We start from the raw sequence: 22,777 nt of genomic DNA on the forward strand, positions 1-22,777 counted from the left end.
CTGAACCTCGTCAGCAAGGGGGATACTAGAAAACTTCTAGAAAACAGGTCAATCAAGCCATGCCTATCCAACAAACCTATCTTACAGCACAAACCTCTGCATGTCTACTCAGAAGGAAGTCCCATTGTGTTCAATGGCACTTACTTCCAGGAAAGTGTGGTCAGGATTGTAGCCTAAATTTTATAGCACTTTAACAAACATGGTTTTCCCCCCAAAAAGTTAATTATTTTAGTTTGCCAAGATGCAGGAAATGTTCTTCTCAAGATCCTCACCACTGCAGAACTAGGAGTTCCAGCAGTCCGGGGAGTCAACCAGTCAAAGTATATATAATGTAGACATCACTGCTCTCCATCGCAGGCAAGATCCTTGCACCAGTGTTGCTGAATCACCTAACTGACCACCTGGAACAGGGTCTACTACCTGAGACACAGTGCGGCTTCTGCAAAGGGCGTGGCACAGTGGACATGATCTCCGCAGCCTGACAGCTCCAAGAGAAGTGTCAAGAGCAGAATCGTGAACTGTACACCACCTTCGCGGATCTCACCAAGGCTTTTGACACTATCAGTCACGAAGGTCTGTGGCGCATCATGTCGACGTTTGGGTGCCCTGATGAATTCATCCTGATGTGGTGCGTTAGTTCCATGACGGCATGATGGCTCGTGTTCTGGATGATGGAGAAGCTTCAGAGGCCTTTCCTGTCACAACCGGCATCAAGCAAGGGTGCGTGCTGACACCGCCCCTGTTCAGTATAATGTTTTCAGCCATGCTGTCAGACGCCTTTCAGAAGAGTTACTTGGGAGTCAGCCTGAGATACAGGACCGATGGGAAACTGATTAACCTGCGTAGACTCCAGGCTGTCACCAAGATAAAGGAGACTGTGCTATAAGACCTTTTTGCTGACGACTGTGCCCTGAATGCTGGATCAGAACAGGAAATGCAAGCCAGCATGGACAAATTCGAAGCAGCATGTGACAACTTCGGTTTCCTCATCAACACAAAGAAAACTGAAGTGATGCACCAGCCAGCTCCGAAGGCCCAAGACCAAGAGCCACCATCACTGTGAAGGGACAAAAGCTGCAAGCAGTGGACCAATTTGCATACCTTGGCAGCACCCTCTCCCGCGCAGTGACAATTGACATCGAGGTCAACTGCAGAATTGTCAAGGCAAGTTCTGCATTTGGCAGAGTGAGGACCAATGTGTGGAATCGCCATGAAATAAACCTTGCTACAAAGCTTAAAGTCTACCGAGCAGTTGTGCTAACTGCTCTGCTGTATGCCAGTGAGACTTGGACTGTATACAGGAGGCATGCTAAGCAACTGAACCACTTCCACACGACATGCCTCCGCAGACTTCTGAGGATCCGGCGGCAGGACAGGGTGCCAGATACAGAAGTCCTCTCCAGAGCAGGACTGCTGTCAGTTCACACCCTGCTGATGAAAGCCCAGACACGCTGGGCAGGTCATGTTGTAAGGATGCCAGACCACCACATCCCTAAAAAGCTCTTCTATGGTGAGCTGTCTCAAGGAAAGCGATCGCACGGGGGACAAAAGAAGCGATACAAAGACATGCTGAAAGCCTCTCTCAAGTCCCTGGATATTGACACCACCTCCTGGGAAATCCTGGCACAAGACCAATCGACATGGCGCACGCTGATCCACCAAAGCTGGCAGACATCTGAAGCCAGAAGGACAACCATAGCACAAAAGAAGTGAGCACTCCGTAAAGCCAGAGCTGCAAATGCTGCAACAGTGGTGCCTACACATGTCTGCCTGACATGTGGCAGAACATTCCATGCTCATATCGGCCTTATTAGTCACCTGCGGACACACCGTGGAAGTCCACAACCCCTTAGATGTCAAGGTCTTCTTCAAAAACGATGGACGAACATCATCATCAATGCAGACATCACCTTGGAAGGATGCATTATAACCCACCTTTCTTCAACCATGGAACTCAAGGCAGTGTACCTGAGTTCCCAGGCAGCTGCACATCCAGGCTCCACCCAGACTTAGTGTTGCTTAGCTCCAGCAAGGTTGGCACATCATGTGCCTCATGGTGCACCTTAGGCTAAGCATAGCAAGATGAATCACAGTCCAATCCTATCCAGGGCTGGCACACACAGTGCATTCGCTGCATCCCACATGCTAGCAGGACACCAGGCTAGCCAGGAGGGGTAAGTAAAGAAAAATTTCACCTCCTTAGCTGCTGCCTGGTCTCTTATGGGATTCCTCAAAACTATGCCAGCTCTTTTGCTGGAGTTGATCTGAGAAAACTTGTGGGGGCATTTCAGATATGGCGGACAACGGTGCTGCAATGATATGCCCCCATCCCTCTCCTGATCCCACCCCATACCAGCTCCTCCGCCAGCAGAATGCTGTCAGCAGCTGGTCTGCATGGCATGCTGGTGTCCTAATGCCTTCTGGTCTTTGCACAGTCAGCAGTGCTCCATAAACTGCAAGGATATGATTGGACCATCAGTGATTTATCCCAATGCCTGGGATGTCCTAGAATAGCTAGACATGGAGAATGTATGGCGGGCTCAGATATTTATTAGTGTCTTGAATTGTTAGTCAACTGATCTAGATTCATAGTAGACACGGGAGACTGGGGAGAGTTTTTCAAAGCAGTCAACTTGGATACTGCTTTTTTGAGGATGCAAACATTGGTTGCATCTCTGCATACCTGCAGAAAAATCTAACATACAAGATGCTAACATACAAATCACATCAAAAATGTGTGCTACCAGGCTTCTTTCGGACCTGCCTGTGGCTGAAATGTATGTGCTCTTGATTCACCCATTACTTGTGTTTTGGCAGGTACGTAGTGATGCGAGTCATTTTGTCACCCAGAAAAAAGTTGCTGTTCTTTCTTTTATTTATTTATAACCTGCTTTCCAACTCAGTAGGATTCTGAAAATGGAAGATAAAATTGGAGGCCTGACAAGCGTGCGTTTGGTTCTAGATGGAATGATTTGCTGTTGGAGGAAGAGGAGCCAGAAGGAAAGCAGTCCGGTTAGGTCAAAGTTTTCCCATTATTGTGATGTGTTCCGTACATGCGATGACAAAACGGCACACTGTACAAAGGAGAGGTCTTTAGATGCCAAGCTATTGTGGAGGCAAAAGAGAAAGCACAATAGAGCCTGGAGGAGACCTACCATTGTGTTTTGCTGAGAGGTGGGAGTCCTATGGCCGCAAGACTCTTGCGTCAGCAGGGAAACTGGCTGAAATTCCTCAGAATGAGGCTTGTTGGGAAAACTCACATGCAAAGGAAGGTGAAAGGCTTGGAGCCCGTCACTCTCCTCTTCTTCCACTTTCTGTCTGCCTGTCACCATGGCTACCTCTCCATCTGCTTCCCCATACGGAGAGGCTGGTCGCTTGGAAGACATCCTGGAAGGAACAAAAGAGGAGAAAATAATGAAACCTCCACATAAATCCTTAATGCCGTCATTGTGTGGTTAGGGGCCATTGTAACAGAAATGCTTTTTTTGTGCTGGCGGAGAGCAGGAAACCATCCAAATACCACTGCAAAGCATACACAATCAGGAACAATGGCCAAGCAGGTAGCAACAGAACAGTGCCTGTTTGTTGTGAGAATAATACGCTAATATAGCACTCTCTTGTATTCCGGCTTCTTAAACACATTCATGGAAAAAAAATCTAAGAGCACGACATAATGAAATGCAATTCCATTTTTTCCCAGGGGGAAAAATACTGGGTTATTTTTTTTAACACTTTGCAAGAGCTTGCAAAAGACAGAACCCCCATCCAATGAACACTATTGTTGGCTCCTTTTTTTTTTCCTTGAGAAAATAGTCCATTTTCAGTGCTCATGTGCGATAAAAACACAAACCTGTGAACCTCAAAACTTTGTGAAAGTTAGTAGCAGTACTGGCTGCATTTCTATGCCCATATCATAAAGTCATTGAAGTCTCATAGATTTCAAAGACAACAATACGGCCGCATCACATATGAATGCTTGTTGTCCATTGACTGCAGCACTGAGCAATGTCTTGCATGCGAGCCCAATCCTATCCAACTTTCCAGCACCAGTGCAGCCGCAATGCAGCCTGGAGGTAAGGGAACAAATTTTCCCTAACACTGAGAAGGCCTCTGTGACTGCCTCCCCACCAAAGGATGCGGCACACACCCCATTGGCATGGCTGCCCCAGTCCTGGAAAGTTGGATAGGATTGGGCCCTTAATCAGCTAATGGAAACAAACCTTATATAGCAACCAATGTCAACTTAAAGACAATAATTTTCAAGTGAATAAATTAGTACATTCAGTTGAAAGTCCATAAGGAAGTTTAGTACGCAAGTGATGATCCAGCCACAAACACGCTGATGTTCAACAAGGCCAAAGATCCTCTTTGTATTGATGCAAGACCGCAACCACAAAATGCTAGTGCCAACTTTAATATCAGTACCACAGCTCAAGGCCCAAAGAGACCATGGGTGCAGAGGCACAGCAAAATGTGCAATACAGTGGTTGCCCGTATGGACTCTGTGACCTGTCTGCAAGTGGCTAAACAGAGTAGGCATGACACCTAGATTCCTTTATTGAAAGTATCCCTGTCCTGCATGTCTTCTATTTAACCTGTCAAGGTGGCTTTTCAAAAGTCCACTGGAAGTTTAACATACCAATGAGAGGATTGGCCAGGCCACAGCACCCCTCTGCCGCAGGGAGTGCTGGCAGGTGGTATGCATCCCAACCCATCCTTAGCTGCTTGGTTATGATATAATTGCCAAGTGTCAGAAACTTTTGGCCAGGGCAGGAGGCCCCAGTCAGCATTGTGCCCTCCACCCTGCACACAGTCGCCCTCACGCTTAGAGCAGTTGCATTGGGCCAGCATGGGCTCTAGCAAGTCTCCAGGGGGCCAGAGACTCATTGGAGACTGGGGGCCAGATTGGGAGATTGGGGGCCGCAAGTGGCCCTGGGGCAGGGGTTTGGGCACCCCTGATTTAAATCAAGCAAACCTCATTCTCTTTGGCAGGATCACAACAGACCCGTCTGCACCCTCCTTCCATTCTGTAAATGTTTGTCAGAGGTCTGGTTTTAAAACACCACGATATAATTCTCATTTCCATCTGCAACAAACTCCTAGGTTACAATTCAGTGCACCATTACTTAAGAATAACACCCATGGAAAGCAATGGGTCTACTTCTGAGTATACTGGGTTGCAACTGTGTGGAGCTGCACTTACTAATTCCTTTTTGCTGATCTCTCTGCTGTGAACTGAATTGTACACTTCCAGTTATGTGTTATAAGTTGTATATGTAGAGCCTCTGGCTTAATACATCAGGCACCTTAAAGAAGGATTTGATTAATGGTTCTACTGATATGTTGTTTACAGTGCGCTTACTCTGATAGTGTTTACAGAACGGTTGGGAAGACCAGAATTTAATAAGTTAATGAATAAAAACGTATCTTGTGATTTTTTACTATATTTTTAACAAATTCAAAGCTCTACAGTTCTTAGGTAACTATTACTGTTAGGTTATTTTTCAGAATCTGGCCTCGGGTAAAATCAGACAATATTACAGTCAGACACCCCCCTAACTTTAACCCCTGACTTATTCAGGGGTCAAAGGAAATTCCATGGTTTGGGGCTCAACACCTGCCCTTAACTTACCTGTGAGATCGACTTGTATTCGGGTGTCTGCGGTATTTATTTTACTCAGAAGTAAGTCCATTTAGTTTACTAAGATTTAGGCTGTAATCCTATTCTATTCTCCAGAAATAAAAACCTCTCACTATAAGATTATAGCACACCCATGAACCAGGTGCCTCCTCACACACCTTCAGGACACCATGACCTGGGACACGACTAAGAGATGCTTCACACTGTGGGTGGGATGGTGTAGAGGATCCTTGCAGCCAGAAACTGGAAGCCTGAGGATGGTACAGTGGCAGACCTGCCAGTCAGTGAACGGGGCAAATGCCCTGGGTGCAGAGCCTTGTGTGCCTCTAGAACCGTCTGGAAGCCTCACTGAGGCTCCCCGAGGTGGTCAGAAACTGTGCTTCCAGTTTGCCAGAAGCACAGTTTAAGATGCTGGGGAAGCCTCAGGTGGTTTCCCTGATCTGTCCTGGAGTCGCATGAGGCTCTGCAATGTTTTGGTGAGTGGGGGGGAGGGCAGATTGGCACACGGTGGATGGCGGCATCCAGTGGGGGCACCATCGCAGACCTTTGCCGCAGGGCTGAGGAGGTCCACCACTGGGATGGCATGAGAAAGGATGATAGAGGAAGAAAGAGGAAAACCCCTGGCATGGAGGAGGAGTGGAGAAGCAGGAACATGGGTAAGGAGGACCAGCACAGATCTGTGAGATGGGGAAGAGTTTGGAGAGGATGTGGGGGAAAGGAAGCCTGCTGTGGCAGCCTGGCAGATAGCCAGGGCAGTGGAAAGTCATAGCTGCCCAAGACGCAAGGACCTGCTAGGAGCAGAATCCTCAGCAACCCACCACCTATCCCTGGGTGGAACCTAAGGACTAGAGTGAGCTAGCGAGTCACCTGGAATTTGAGATTCCCCTGAAAGCCCTATTCAAGAGTCTACTGCAGGCAGAGGGCTTCCACATAACACTCTCTCCTGCCAGGACATGGTGTGGTGAAAAAACCCACTCTAAGGAAAGGGAGACCATTAAGAAGTGATGTGCTAGGGCAGGCGTGTCCAAAGTTTTTGGCAGGAGGGCCACATTGTCTCTCTGACACTGTGCCGGGGGCCAGGGGAAAAAAGAATTAATTTACATTTAAAATTTGAATAAATGTACATAGGTTTACATAAATGAATATATTCAAGATGAATTTATATGAATGAATGAATGAAGGTCTTGCAATAGCTCAAGGCCTATACAAGGCCTTGAACAAAGCAAGGCTGGCCTTTCCTTTGCTGCTGCTACTGCATCACAGATGTGAAACAACAAGCAGTGGAGGGAGCCCTCATCCCACAGCTCATGCGAGAGGTCAAACAGTTGCCCTCACGCTGCGTCGGGCCGATGTGGGCTCCAACAAATCTCTGGAGGGCCAGAGGCTCATTGGAGACTGGGGGCTCTCTGAGGGCCTCATTGAGAGGCCTCGAGGGCCACAAGTGGCCCCAGGGCCGGGGTTTGGGCACCCCTGTGCTAGGGCAAAGCAGGGGCCAAACACATATTCAGGAGCCCACACCAACTGACTGTAAAGGTATCCCCCCCCCCAATATCCTGGGCAGCACAACCAGTAAATAGAACAAATGAAATAACCTAGCAAACTAAGGGTGCAATCCTAACCCACTTTCCAGCACTGACATAAGGGCAATGCAGCTCCGGGGGAAGGGGACAAACATTCCCTTACTTTGAGGGGCCTCTGTGAGTGCCACCCAACTGCAGGATACAGCACATGCCCCACTGGCACAACTATGCCAGGGGCTGCAAAGTTGGTTAGGATTTGGGCCTAAAGAACACAACCAAAAACCACACAAATAGGTAGAAAGTGGCTCAAGGGACATCAATATCGTCATTAAGACGTTCGTGCAAACAGGATCAACTTAGGGCCCAGTCCTATCCAACTTTCCAGTGCTGATGCAGCCATGCCAACGGGGCATGTGTAGTGGAAGGGGCAGTCATGGAGGCCTCTTCAAGATAAGGGAAGTAAAGGATTAGTTCCTTTATTTCTGGGCTGCATTGTGGCTGTATCAGTTCTGGAAAATTAGATAGGATTGTGCCCTAAGTTAGGCATCTGAAGGATAAGGATGCCCAGCAAATACGATGACTTCTCTTACATGAACCTACCCATCAACTGAGAGCTTCACTACATTGGCTCTTCTTTCAGGTGCTTTTTGGTAAAAACAAACAGTTTAAATGCCACACTATGCTCCTTGAAGACTGGCAGATATTGAGCTACAAGCCTTGATCACCAACACTGCTTAAATTAACTAGTTTTCATGACGTAGGTTTGGAGCAAATGACTTGCCGGCCACCAAACAGCCACTTCTGAAAACAAAGACTGGATATAAGGCAGCTCAGAAAGGGAAAAGCTTCACAAGGAAAGAAGAAAAAGAACAGAAAATCTAGCATGCGCAAAACTCTAATTACTAGAACTTTGATTTTCCACAAAGCAGTTTAAAAGCTCAAGAACCCACCATCCTCTTAAACCATGCAACGTGGGGATGGAGTGGGGAGGACAAAGGAAGATGCTGAGACTGGAGCATATCTGTACCATTCTGCATATTGAGCATTAAATAGCAACTGACTGGGTGCAGAAACAAATAGCACCTTTTAACAGCCCTTTGTAAAGGCTTATTTCATTCCTAATGATCTGATCTGAAGCAACTCTTACCTAAGTTATTCTATATGAGGAAAGTAGAGAAACACACGCACTCAGGCACACATCTGCCTTTTACTACTTTACAGGGAGAAAATTGCCTGAAGATCAATAGCTAAGTTCACTGCAATTTATTTATTTTTTTATTTTGATGGAAAGAAAGAAGACAGAGGTGTTGTTAGATTTACTACAGTGTCATGCTTGTAGGGTTTTTGTTTTTTTTAAATGAAGGAGTTGTTGTTTTTTATTTATACATGTCCTTATACCAAAGGGTTCGCAGTCCTAAAATTTCATAGTCAGGGAAACAGCAAAACGAAGAGAAGGAGCAAATTGAGGGAACAAGGGATTTTTTTAAAAAAATGCAGTTCTATGTATTTAGACCTAGGGTGAGATCCAAACAGTTAAGTACAACCCTTCACAGAACGGATGAATTTTGAGAAAGCATTTAAAAGGAAAATCCCTCCCACATATGCATTCTGGAAAGGAGCCCCAGCAAGGGACAGAAAGGGAGATGGGCAAACATATATTTTTCCATATCCTCCCCCACCCCCCTGCAGCTGCTGGGGTAAAACATTAGATGGTTACATGAAAGTTCATTATTTAGTGGTTGTACATTACATGTTACCAAAATTTAGGGGGAAAAGCATGATTCAGGATGAACATCAGGGTTCTGTTACTTTTGCATTATGTCAGAATGCCAGATGCAAGGGAGGGCACCAAGATGAGGTCTCTTGTTATCTGGTGTGCTCCCTGGGGCATTTGGCGGGCCGCTGTGAGATACAGGAAGCTGGACTAGATGGGCCTATGGCCTGATCCAGTGGGGCTGTTCTTATGTTCTTACTTTCAGATTCTCAGATAAAAATTCTGGAAGGCCCTCAGAAATGACGTACAATCTTAGCAAATTACTTTAAAGTGATATGTGCTTATGTGAAGAAGCACAACATATCCTCACAATAGCTGCATTATTGTGATATTTCCATTGTTTCGATGTTCCTTTCTATTTGATCTAGTGTTGCAAGGTTTATAACTTCTAAGCAATAAATCAGTCAAAGTTTTAGCAGGGAACAATTTTAATTGCTGAGGGCATATTTTAACTGCCAAAACTGAAACTTCAGAGGAATTTATTTTGGGAAACAATTTTTATTCTGATGAGTTGGCGAAATAAGGAAGGCCTTTCCTTGTAATAAGGCATGATCATTTACAATTTAATAAAAGAAAACTATCTTGCACTTCAAGATAGGTGCTAGAACATATATTTAGGTTTTGATAACATGCATGTTTATTTAAATTTTAACGGTGCGACTATATGCATGATGACTCAGAAATGTTCACTAGGGCTTACTCCCAGGAAAACGTGCATAGGATTGCACTGTAAATGATCAAGACAAACGATTAATCAGCAAACTAATTTTTTTCATATGAAGCTGTCTTATCCTGAGTAAGACCACTGGTACATCTGCCTCATTTTCTACACTATTGGTAGTGACTCTCCAGGGTTTTGGACAAGGGTCTTTCTCATTCCTCCGTGAATATGCCAGCTACTGAACCTGGAATTTTCTGCATGGGAGGTGTATGCTTTATGACTGAGTTACAGTATCATCCTCATCTTGTGACCTGCTCAGTGGAAAACAGCTAGGCTGGACATCCCACGGAATGTCTGATAAACCTCTTGATCTTGCTGTTCATTTGGGTCTGCAAAACTGGGGATATTGTCAAACATATGACAGCTCACAAAACATGACTGGCAAGCTGATGTTGACTTGGTGAATCGCAAGCTGTGCAACTTGATATATAAAATCTACCAGTACATTTTTCTAAGAAAGTTGCACTGAAATGAATGGGAACTACTAAGTTGTTTCACTGCTTCAGTGGGACTTACACAGTATAACTTTCTGGTGGATTGCAGCCTTTTTAAATCTTTGTGCCGTTAAAACAAAATTCCATTTGAGAACCCCCTGCTGCTTTTCACTTGGCTCACTCATGTTGGCGTGATCTAATCTTCAACTTCTCATCCTCAGTTATGCTCAAAGCGTCCCGTATTCAGAAGGGTGTTGTCATCTCATCCATAGTAAACCTCAATCCCAACTCAACTGCTTATACCATAAAATTATGAAACTCTAATCTTGTTACATTCAGCAAAATGCTCCAGAAATATTTCAAGAAATCCACAAAGGCACTTGCAAGTAAAAAAAAATGGCTTATCCCTGTCTTTAAAAGTGAGAAACACCGATGTGTCAGGAGAAAAAGATATGGGGCTATAAATCGTAACTTGTTGGGGAATTAATTAAGGGATTCATCAATCATTACACAGCTAACACCACATCTATATGTATATAAAGCTGAAATCCCATCAACTGCCACAACCTTACAGCAATCCACAGGTTCACAACTCCCAAAGTCCTTCTCTTCTGACTATTTATAAATGACTTTGTATAATCTAGCATTAAGACCTGTAATTATAAAACAGCATTAAAAACAGGCCTGCATAGTTACGGATAATTATAGTTGGTACACTTTGGAGGAGAAAAATCCCAACCGAAATAGAAAGCATTTTCATTCAAATGCTGGCTTTGCCTCTTTGACAGCTCCAAGTCCACAAGATATAACAAAATGGTTTAATGTCTTAACCAAAACATTTTTTTTAAATTAAACCTACTCAAGACCGTTTCCCTATTCTCTTGTATCGGCAAAACACGTTTCTTGTCCATCATTATGAGACAGGACCACAGACAACCAACCAACTTCAAAATCAGGTTGTCACCTTTGGAGTTCCACCAGATATTTGAAGTACAATATTTTTCATGAGTCAACATCCATGTATCAGTTATGCACAAGGAATACCAAACATGCAATATGTGGAGAGAGGGAATCAGCCCTCTCTTCCTCTTAATACTAGAATGTAGAGTTACGCAATGACATTCATTGGCAGTAGATTCAGGGCAAATGGCTGCACTTCTCAATGCTATGCCTAATTGACTTATGGAATTCACGGTCACCAGATGATGGGTAGCTTAGCCCCAAATCCTACCCACACATATCTGGGAGTGGATGAACCCACTGAATTCAGTATGACTTCCTTCTGAGTGGACATGCATAGGATTGCACTACTGCAAGGCTTTCCAGCCTGTGGGCCCTGGTCTGTTTCCCCTTAAGGAGCAAGGGGCAGCCAGGAGGCAGCAGTGGCACGATCCCCAGGATCGCGATGCTCAGGGGGGCTGCAGGGGCTTGGGTACACTTATCAGAGCCTCCTGAAAGTGAAAGTGAAGCGCTAAACTGGAAGTGGAGCGCTATCAATCCACTTACACTTTTAGCCCTGTGGACAGCTGCGCAGGGCTCCCTGCACCCCTGGGAGGCTGCAGGAGGCTCTGGTAAGTGTTCCCAAGCCCGTGCAGTCCCCCTAAGTGGCGTGATCCTGGGGATCGCGCTGCTGCCTTCCCCCACCCGCGTTTCCTCCCCCCGCCCCTGCAAGAACTTACTGTGGCTTTTAAACTTCCTGGGAGTTTGAAAACCACAGCACTATTGGATTGCTTTAGAAATGATTGAGCAGGCACGTGGAGAATGGAATGAGATATAGGTCACAGAAGCGGAAAAGGAAGAGGTAGCAGAATTTGACAAGCACTTGTAGGACAAGTTTAAAGATAAATCATAGATTACTTCAAAGTTTGAGTGTAAGCCCCAGACAGGCATGGCTACCCAGTGATGGGAAGCAGAGACTTATCAATCAGTTGGGCAGTGGGGCAATGGTGACATCATCAGTCATCACCTGCTTTACAGCTTTCCCAGCTGATGAGCAGCTGCTGGAGATGGAGGGCTGGGTCTGGTTCCAGTCTTTCAAAAGCTCCGCACAACACAGGAAAGAGGTGGAGGAGGCAGGAGCACAGAGAGGAGGTGAAAAAGAAAGAAAAGCAGAAACAGAGGATTGCATAGATGATAGAGAAGGAAAGAGGGAAACCTCTGGCATGGAGAAGGAGTGGAGAAGCAGGAGCAGGAGCATGGGTCAGGAAGACCAGCACAGACCTGTGGGATGGGGAAGAGACTGGAGAGGATGCGGGGGAAAGGAAGCCTGCTGCAGTGGTCTGGCAGATAGCTAGGGCAGTGGAAGTCACAGCTGCCCAAGACTCAGCTCCACCAAGAACTTGCTAGAGCAGGATCCTCAGCAACCCACCATCTATCCCTGGGTGGGACCTAGGGACCAGAGTGAGCTAGCAAGTCACCTGGAACATGAGATACCCCTGAAAGCCCTACTCTACTACAGGCAGAGGGCTTCCACATAACACCTGCCAGGTACCCTGGGGGAGAGAAAGTGTGGCATGAGCCCAACAAAGAGGGTCAAATCCTCTCCTTTTGTTCATTTTTCTCTGCTAAACAAAAAAAAAGATTTAAAGTTCCAAAGGCAACCTGAATCATATTAGCAGGCTGGGGAACTTCATTTACAAGGAAACTACAATGTCTGGGGCTCTTCAGCCTAGAAACAAGGCATCTGAGGGGGTATGTGATTGACAGCCCAATCCTATGAGCTTGTAGTGCAGGTGGAACTAGAGTTTCACCAGCGCTGCCTTCCTCGTAACTGCTGCAAAAGACACTCTGAAGTAGCATGCTGCTGGAGCATCTTATCTACATTGGCTACTTCTGCATACATGTTAGCTACTTCTGCATGTTCACGTAACATACATGGGTGTGTGAAGCAGTCCAAAGAAGCATTTAATTGGACAGAAAGTGAGAGATCAGAGTCAGAAAGGTAGATTTGGGAGTTGTCAGATGATGACAGTGGCCATAAAAATGACTTTGATTAGTCAGAGAACATAATGAAAGGTGATGAGTGGAAGACCAAGAATGGTGCACTTAGGGACATTTGTAAGCAAACTCTCACCCCACAATCTCTGGACAAATGAATTATGCAGACTTCTAAAGAACAATAAGAATCAGTCACTGCTTTCCCAGGGTGAACTTTTTCTGCCACATAGTTTTTCTATAATGTGTTTCTTTTGTTAAAAGAGAAACAAAAAAGGCAGATTCTTGTTTGCTAATCATTAAAACAAAATCATGAGACTAAATAAATAAAAATTGTGTCTCAGCTGTCAATCATTCTGGAACATAATAATCAGTTAATTATTCGTTTCTAGGAACACATCAATTACCCACCTTTTTCATATGCATGTACGTTATAAGAAAGAAAGAAAGAAAGAAAGAAAGAAAGAAAGAAAGAAAGAAAGAAAGAAAGAAAGAAAGAAAGAAAGAAAGAAAGAAAGAAAGAAAGAAAGAAAGAAAGAAAGAAAGAAAGAAAGAAAGAATTGAGTGGTTAACACATTTTGAGTAATTAAGCTCTTAGCCATGCAGCATCTAACAATAGACCGTTCTATGCAGTTTCTTTTCAGATACAATATGTGTCAGGCCTGGTCAATGGGCAGTTGTACCCAAATCTAGGATGGGAGGATAAGTGCCTAGATTCTCTAGCCTAGATTCACTGAGCTCAGCCGTTGTATCCATAGAGTTGCTAACTTTAACTGAGACTGTTCCTAGATATTTTTCCCCCCAGTTTGATGCAACGTGGAAATCTTGGAGACCCTGTTAAAATCCCCAGGATTCCTTTCAGTTGTCACCTGGAGACTGACACTGATTCCTGAATACATCAGGCCTGGTAACTCTAGGCATTCTAGAACTTGATAGGGCTTGAACAGGAACTGGAAGGAAGGGAAACTGGACTCTTATGGTAAAAGTGCCAAGATACAGAAGACTGCTCTGCTGACCAGGCTAAGGTTGGGGCCCAGGCTCCTAGTATTTCTGCAAGGCCTGGGCAATCTAGAGGTTTCATCCTGCCTTCTCACCACAGCGGCTGATTCCTTCTGTGCCTTAAGTAGGCTACAAAGCCCGAGGTTTTGATGTTCTTGATTCAAACCTCAGAATTCCTGACTGCAAATAGTACGGGCTTTAATCAACGTTTCATACAGAGTGGGCCTTTGACTGCAAAGAAATCAATATAGGTCGGAGGATAGTCTGGGCAGGAAGAGAAAGGGCACTGAGAAGAGGACAGGGATGGGGGAAGACAAAGTAAGGGTGAAATCCTAACCAGCAGTTATGCCAGCATAGGTGGCCCTGGAGGGTCGCAAACATGCCATAAAGTACATTTGTGCCTCTGTGAGTGGGAGCCATGTCGGCGCATTCTGATGCATTGATGCGCAGACAGAGGCAGAAACCTCTGTCGCGGCTCCCGCGCCACCACTTGTGTTGGCGCAAGCGCACCGACACAAGCAGCAAAGGTAGGCGTGGGGGGTGTGGGGAGGGGGTGGGAGGGGGCGTTACTGGGCAGGGGAGGGCGGGGGGAGGGCAGGCCCGGGGGCGGGCGTATGGGGAGCCGGGGGCAGGGATGGGACCCAGCGGTTATGCCAGATCCCAACCCCCATCCCCAGGGCGAGCGGAGCGGCTTGAAGCCGCTCCACTCTCCTCAGACTTGTGCCACCTCCAGAGGTGGCACCTCCAGAGGTGGCACAGGTCCAAGGAGACCCATAGGGGTGCGCAGCCCTTACCCACGGGTAAGGGGAAGAGCTTCCCCTTGCCCGTGGCTGAGCCGCTGCTCGCTACAAAGCACGCTACACGGGTTTGGATCGCACCCTAAGTGGGAAGCAGTCCTAGCTTCCTCTCTGTGGCCACCACAAGTATGGGAGCTTGACTGAAAACAGAAAGGGAAGGATGATATAATAGCCCATTCCTATGCATGTCTACTTAGAAGTAAGTAAGGAAAGCGGGAAATAAGATTGCAGCCTACAATTCCCATCTGATCAGAAGATTGGTTTGGGAGTCATCTACAACACAGAAAGGTCAGCCAAGGTAGACCACTATCTGCTAGGCATTTTATGATGGATATTTATCTCTGCTCCAATCTTTAAGCAAGCACACTATTATTAAACTAAATGAGAAAAATACTGTACGGCATAATAGGAATGCTAGTTTTGTAGTCAGTGTTAGCTAAATGGTAAGAAGTGGCCTCTAAGTAAACATTATTTAACTATATATTGGCCAGAAAAGAGAATATCAATTTTTTTCCAGCATTGGAAGGTAATTAAATTAATAATTTCACAGAGAAAGGAAGATCCATTTTCTCCTCAATGTTATGTAAAAGTCAGCAATGACAGTGGAAACAATTCTCCCCCCCCCCCCAGAAATTCTCCATGACAAAGTTTGATGCTGAATATTCTCCAGATATCGAAAGTATACTCAAATTATTTGCTGAACATTCACCAAATATTTGCTATCAAAATTTGACAGACTTATGACATTTTATTTCAGTATTTGATATGCTGACTCTTGATGTTTGACAGTATTTGGTAAATGACGTGAAATGGTATCTGAACATATGAGGATGCCAATGAGCCACAGCCCATCTCCATCTCCAAATTTAGTATTTTGCAGCTGATGCTCTGGCATGCTGAAAGAATCAAGACGTGCCATTACGTTCAAAATACATGCATGGCAAGTTTTGAGGAAAATTTCACATTCAAAACGTACAGTTGAATTTTGAATGCAAAATCCCAATTCTGACACTGAGTGGTGAAATTGGAAATCTAGATTACGTGGTCACTTTTTGATTTCTTTTTATGTCAAGGTGTGCAAGGGGCATGCATTTATATACATATACTTGGTGCTGGGTGCCTGCTAGGAAAACTCAGACCAGACCTGACTAGACTGATGGCAAGAGACCAAGAGAGCACAGGCCAGAAGAAGGACTACACTTTTGATACCTAAGTAATCTCTCTCTCTCTCTCTCTCTCTCTCTCTCACACACACACACACACACACACACACAGACACACACACACACAACCCTTACCAGCTACAACATTCATATGTCCTGCTATAACAGCAGATTTCAATCTGTCAACTACCGCCTCTGCCTTAGAACTCCTGCCTTTGGTAAAAATAAGGTTAAAAGCAAAAGAAGGATCCCTGACTCCCAATTGTCCTTGCCAGGGATGGGCAAGTCAGGCATGACTTGACTCGAGTCATGAGTTTCCACCTCCCACAATTCAACTTGAAAATGAGTCATAATGGTGGCACTTTCTGAGTCGTCCAGAGCATTTTTGTGACTCAAAAAGACTTGAGTTGTTCCCTTTAAAAAGCCAGCCATGGAAAAAAAAAAGTGGGACTGCTGCTGGGGGGTGTGTGTGTGTGTGTGTGTGTGTGTGTGTGTGTGTGTGTGTGTCAGAGTTCTCTTTAAACACTCCCGATGTTCCCATCACTTCTGTAAACAAGGCAGGAGAGAGTGGGACAGACTGCGAGAAAGTGGGGACAGAAGTGGGAAGAGGAAGGAGGGTCACCCGCAGCAGTTGCGAGGCTTACCAGAATGATCCAATCCTTTGCAGCTTTACTCAGAAGTAGCCGCATTTGCACTGGTCATTCAATTAAGCTTCCTCCTCCCAAGTAACAACAGAATCATGAGGAGCATGGAAAGCATGATGTCTACGAACTGCCTCCCCCCCCCCGCCAGCTTCCCTGTTAAGTGGCCTCTCTCCTCAATGCCCGAGTCATCGGCGCAGGTGACTCGAATCTTCACAAGTCAGCAAAAAACACAGATTTTTGCGACTCAGAGTCAAGTCACGTGACTCAAGTTCCCATCCTTGGTCCTTGCCAATCTCACTATTAGAATTCAATCAAGGAGCCAATTGATTTACCAGCCAATGGACTTCCAAACTAGCCATCACACCCTCAACTGGGTGAGAAATAATAATAATAATAATAATAATAATAATAATAATAATAATAATAATAGTTGTTGTTGTTGTTGTTGTTGTTGTTGTTGTTGTTGTTGGCAACCTTCAGTCTCGAGAGGCTATGGTATCGCGCTCTGAAAGGTGGTTTTGGAACATCGTCTAGTGTGGCTGAAAAGGCCAATTCGGGAGTGACAATCCCTTCCACAACGGGAGCAAGTGCAGTCTGTCCCTGGTCTGTCTCCCTGGCTATGGGCCTTCCTTCTTTGCCTCTTAGCCTCAGACTGTTGGCCAAGTGTCTCTTCAAACTGGGAAAAGGCCATGCTGCACAGCCTGCCTCCAAGCGGGCCGCTCAGAGGCCAGGGTTTCCCACTTGTTGAAGTCCACTCCTAAGGCCTTCAGATCCCTCTTGCAGATGTCCTTGTATCGCAGCTGTGGTCTACCTGTAGGGCGCTTTCCTTGCACGATTTCTCCATAGAGGAGATCCTTTGGGATCCAGCCATCATCCATTCTCACGACATGACCGAGCCAACGCAGGCGTCTCTGTTTCAGCAGTGCATACATGCTAGGGATTCCAGCACGTTCCAGGACTGTGTTGTTAGGAACTTTGTCCTGCCAGGTGATGCCGAGAATGCGTTGGAGGCAGCGCATGTGGAAAGCGTTCAGTTTCCTCTCCTGTTGTGAGCAAAGAGTCCATGACTCGCTGCAGTACAGAAGTGTACTCAGGACGCAAGCTCTGTAGACCTGGATCTTGGTATGTTCCGTCAGCTTCTTGTTGGACCAGACTCTCTTTGTGAGTCTGGAAAACGTGGTAGCTGCTTTATCGATGCGTGCGTTTAGTTCGGTATCGAGAGAAAGAGTGTCAGAGATCATTGAGCCAAGGTACACAAAGTCATGGACAACCTCCAGTTCATGCGCAGAGATTGTAATAATAATAATAATAATAATAATAATAATAATAATAATAATAAAAACAGTATTTCTGTACCGCTTTTCAACCAAAAAGTACACAAAGCAGTTTAGAGAGAAAAATCAATAACTAATGGCTTATTAGAAAGTCCAGCAGGGGAAGGGCCGATTCTTTGCATGCGCTGTGCGCTAATGCAAGATGGCGGCCACAACCGTGAGGAGGAAGCTGGAGGTCCGGGCTGGGCAGGAGGTTCTGACGCCGCGCCCCGCTTGGATGGGGAATGCAACTCCGGAGGGTTGAGGCATCCAGAGAGCTCGCGGGCCCTCCTGCAGCGCCCCAGCCATGAGCGCGGGCATAAGGCGCGCGAAAGTCAAAGGGAGGGCTGCCTTGTGGAGCAGGCAGGCAGCCTGTAGAAGGCAGCAGCACGTGCCTTTGCAGGATGGAGAAGGCAGGCATGGCGGCTGCAGCTTGAGGCTGGAGACCAGCACAGGGAAGGTACCCTGTATTCTCCAGTGGGGGGGGGGGCCAGCAGGAGCTGACCCAACGCTGGTCCTGCTTGGCTGAGAGGCTAGACCAGACTGGGGGAAGTTGAGGCAGCCCCTCCCCTCAAGAAGTTGATTTCATCTGGCCTGCCTATCCTGAGAGGGAAGAGCTACCCATCTAGGAATGACCCGGACATGGAGATCCCACTGGAGAAAGTCTAGGAAACCCTGAGCACTAGAACTCTGTATTCTGTGCTTCACTATGTTCATTGTTCCTGCTTGCTATCTGCTTGTGGAATGTTAACCTGCAAGTGCTGCACTGTGCCAGTCTGCAACCAGGAACAGCCTGCTCCTCCACCTTTCCAACCTTTCTCCCCCTGAGCACAACCAAAGCCACTGAGCCAGTGCAGGTTGGTCAGCCGACCTTTGCAAGCAGCCTTGCAATGCACTCCTTTCCTCTGGGAAAGCACTGGGGCTCTGTAGTCCTTCTTCCCTCTTTGAAGAAGGCTACTGCCTGATGTCATGCTGATGTCATAGGCCTCTTTCTGTCTATTAAACCCTGCTTTACTCAGGAGGTAAGTTGCTTGGCCTTGGCCCCTGCAACACAATGCACTCGAGCCTCACACAAATGGATCAGTAACATCACTCCATGACACATCCTTGTCAAAGATCCCCCAATTCCCCTCTATCTCTTTCATGCCTAATCAAATTGTTGACATGCTTAGTGTTTGGCACTCAGTTTTCTTTTCCATCAGTGTGGTGTGTGTATGAGTTAATTCAGACTGTTTTTGGAACCCTTTCTTTTCTACTGATCTACCCTTTTTTCTTCTCCATCTTCCTTCCTTCCCTACACCCCAAAATCCTCATTTCCTCAACCCCAGGTATTTTAGGGAAACCCACCTAATCTACCTACATCCCTTCTCCCCTTTCTTTTCCTCCTTTTTGCTCTGCCCTCTTTATCCTTCTAAGGGCTTTCTCCTCCTTCCTCATCTCTCTTTCTCTTCTTAACAACAGCCTATGCCTAGGGCTGTGTTGTGAGTGAATGGTCAGATATACACTTTCCTTGTCCAAATATAGTGAGTGGGCAAATTTTGTTAGGCACTATTTTTGATTCCTTTTTGAAGCCACAAGAATAAATCCTTTTGCTGCACCTTTCATCCACACCTCCTCCTTCCACTGAATCACATAGCTGTGCCATTGGCCACTACACAGGATCCCTGCACCTGAACTTCTTTCTCCCATGTGCACATGTTAGATGTGTTTTTTAAAAGCACTGCTGGTAACAAGGTGTACTTCAAGTATTTATGTCCGTTCTAGAAGCAAGGCACCCTCAGTATGCAGTCTGTTGGCCAACCTATCAAGCCATCATTTCAAAGGGGGAAGAGCTGTACAAGAGGCTTGACATGTTCACTGATGGGTGTTTGGTATTTGTCATACTACTTTGGCCAAGCACTTTAGTGCCAGAAATTAAGAAAGGATTCCCATGTGCAATGTTTTCCCAACATGGCCTGCAGGCTAAAAAGTTACCCATCTCTATTCTCCCATTTAAAAACCTAGCAGCAAGAGAAGAGACCAACACATACAACTGAAGGGGCAGCCCCAGGGAACATTGCAGCATAAGGAGGCCATGTCAAACACAATGGGTATCTATCAGCACAAATTTGGAAACAGCAGGGCACAGCCATTGTTGATGTTTCAAGGAAGCTGAGCCTCATCAGTGACTTCTCTCATGCAAAAGGTCTTTGCTTGGCTGGGCATGAATTAAAACTGCAAGCTCATTTATTTGTTCAAAACTTAAGTTAGTCCCTTTCCAATTTTTATCTCACTGTTAAGTATCCTGCTATAACTACTCTATAAAGCAATTCTATTCTTTAGTAGTTTACAAAGGTTTCATCCACATGAGAAGTCTTCACAGCAATTATATACAAGGAGTTTGTTTCATTTATCTCCCCCCCCCCCATAAGGTTAGGGAAACAGTAATATCTACCAAGAACATATTTGAAAAGAACTGCACTGAACATTCTGGGACAACAGGAAGCTTGTGCTATAATAATGGAATACTGTAAGCCATATCTAAAACTTAGGAATAATTATTTCCTCATTTTCTCCTCAATTTCTGTAGCATTTCTGTTCTCAAAACCTGGCCAATATACACTTACTACTGTCCTGATTTATTCATGCTCGGAATGCGCACACCTTTCTTCTGCTAGAGAGCTGCCAGAGTAGCTAACAATTGCAATAAAATGCAACCTTAAAACAAAGCATAAAACAATAAAAAATAAAACAGTAAACACAACAGAAATTAGAAAAGCTGAAATAAAATGCTTAAAGGCAGAAAGGCTCCACAATTAATATCAGCCAATTAACATATTGGGGGGGTTTTAAATCATTAAAATTGGCCACATCAGAAAGATCTTCACCTGGCACCAAAAGGACAATGGTTTTGGTGAATAGTCTTGGCACCCTGGAAATAGGGTACACCACATCCAAGAAGCCGGTATTTCAAGTCACTGCCTGCCTAACTTCTGAAGGTGAAGGTTCTTCAAAAAGAGCCTCCAAACATACAGTAACTCATACAGGAGAAACCCTTTGGTCTCTACCTATACTTTGACCACAGATTCCATTCTCATACATGTAACACTTGAGCCCTTTTCACATATTACCATCGTGTACAATTAACATACGTGGAGCAGCATCATGACAGTAAACTCCATACTCCTATTGATCCATCCAGTTTTGCACTGTCGGTGGCTTTCCAGGGTTTCAGGAGCCATGGTTCAGGGTAGGTGACATGACTATCAGCCAGGTTTAAGTCCTGTTACCTCTTCAGCAGTGTCCATACAAGTCCAACTGTAACATTTTAATCTGAACATGGGTGGTGGATGTAGTTCACTCACTGGACCTCAAAATCTCACCTAATTCTAAGCTATTAAGGGCCCAATCCTATTCTGCCTCCCCCCCCCCCACAGATGGAGCTACACCAAAAATCACGCATGCTGCATCCAAGTCCTCTGAGGCTGGTCAAACTGAGGGCTAATGAGAGGTAAGTATAACACATTTATACCTGAGACAAGTAAGTGAAAGCATCCCCCTTCGCCCCCCCTTAGGAACCATACCACCTGGTAAGCCCTGGGTGGCGAAGGGGGGCGCTTTCACTTACTTGTCTCAGTGAAGGCTGCTGGAGGCTGCAGGAGGGCAGGGAGCCCAGCGCAGCCCTCCGCAGGGTTCCCTGAGGCTTGGAATCTTGAAATGTAGCGATTGCAATGCACCTCCTGCAAACAGGAAGTGCTTTGCAATCACTCTGTTTGAACACTGAACCCTGTGGAGGGCTGCGCTGGGCTCCCATCTCCTGTAGCCTCCAGCAGCCCTCGCTAAGTCCAAGTAAACGAAAGCACCCCTCCTTCACCCCCCTTAGGGACACAACCCTGAGGATCGCTCCCCTGCCTATCCTCTTCCCCACCTCTTAAAGGGATGAGAACCACTGACTTAAGCTATAATCCTACCTTATTCACCAGAATCAAACACCTCTAGCCAAGGCATCTGAAAATATGGGACATCTAATATGTCTTAGTGCCCAATCCAGAACAGCCAGTGCCAGCCTTCCACCAGTGCTGACCATCAGAAACCTTCCATAAAGAACGTCAGTGATGCTCAGTGGTGGGTCGGTCTGGTGCCGGCTCAGCACCAGCCCATGCTGAAGCCCATCGCACGCCGCCCAAAGCTCTGGGCAGCTGGAGATGTGAGTGGGGGCAGGGGGAGGCGTTCCATGGTGGGGGAAGGCAGGGCGGAGAAAGCTCTGTGCTCTGCCAGATCCAGAACCCCAAGTCGAGCCTCCCGGCCTGATATGGAGCCTCTCAACTCTGCGTCTGCAGACCTGAGTAGACCCACTGCAGGGCCTACTCCCTTACCCGTGGGGGAAAGGGACAAATTTCCTCTTCCCCCAAGGAGTCACTGAGGCTGCCCAGCAAACACTGGACACAGTGGCAGCCACTGTGGCACTGCTGCTCCTCTGGGTGCCTGACAGCTCAGGACTGGGCTGGTAGAAGGCTGCCACATTGTACTATGTGTGACCATTCTTTAAAGTACAGGACATCTGGCAACTCTAACTACCACCACATTATTCTGAAATGCATCAGGCTCAAAGCTGGGGGAAAGATATCGGGAAGGGGCTACACCCACCAGCGGTACACTGTTGTCCTTGTAGGGTTGAGGATGCATTTGAGATCATCCCTTTTTGTGCTAATCTGCTCTTTTCTCAGTTGAAAGAAATGTTCTACACTGCACCATTGAATCCTTTTCTAAACCAGAAAAGGATAACTGGGATGTGTTATACTGAGCATGAACACATGCATGTTTCTTATTTAAAAGAAGAAAATGGAACATTTGAAAA

The 22,777-nt window shown here is 46.0% G+C and overlaps 1 protein-coding gene across 1 annotated transcript in view; it reads right to left on the bottom strand.

Moving 5' to 3' along the window:
* The window catches only part of SOX5 (SRY-box transcription factor 5), a 445,318-nt gene that overhangs the window by 363,506 nt on the left and 59,035 nt on the right, over positions 1 to 22,777 (bottom strand). Inside the window, exon 2 of the mRNA XM_066633459.1 lies at positions 3,156 to 3,387. Coding sequence (XP_066489556.1) covers positions 3,156 to 3,387 — 232 coding nt within the window. The remainder of the gene's footprint in view (positions 1 to 3,155; positions 3,388 to 22,777) is intronic.

This window comes from Tiliqua scincoides, chromosome 7, assembly GCF_035046505.1.
Source record: "Tiliqua scincoides isolate rTilSci1 chromosome 7, rTilSci1.hap2, whole genome shotgun sequence".
NCBI classification, from domain to species: Eukaryota; Metazoa; Chordata; class Lepidosauria; order Squamata; family Scincidae; genus Tiliqua; species Tiliqua scincoides.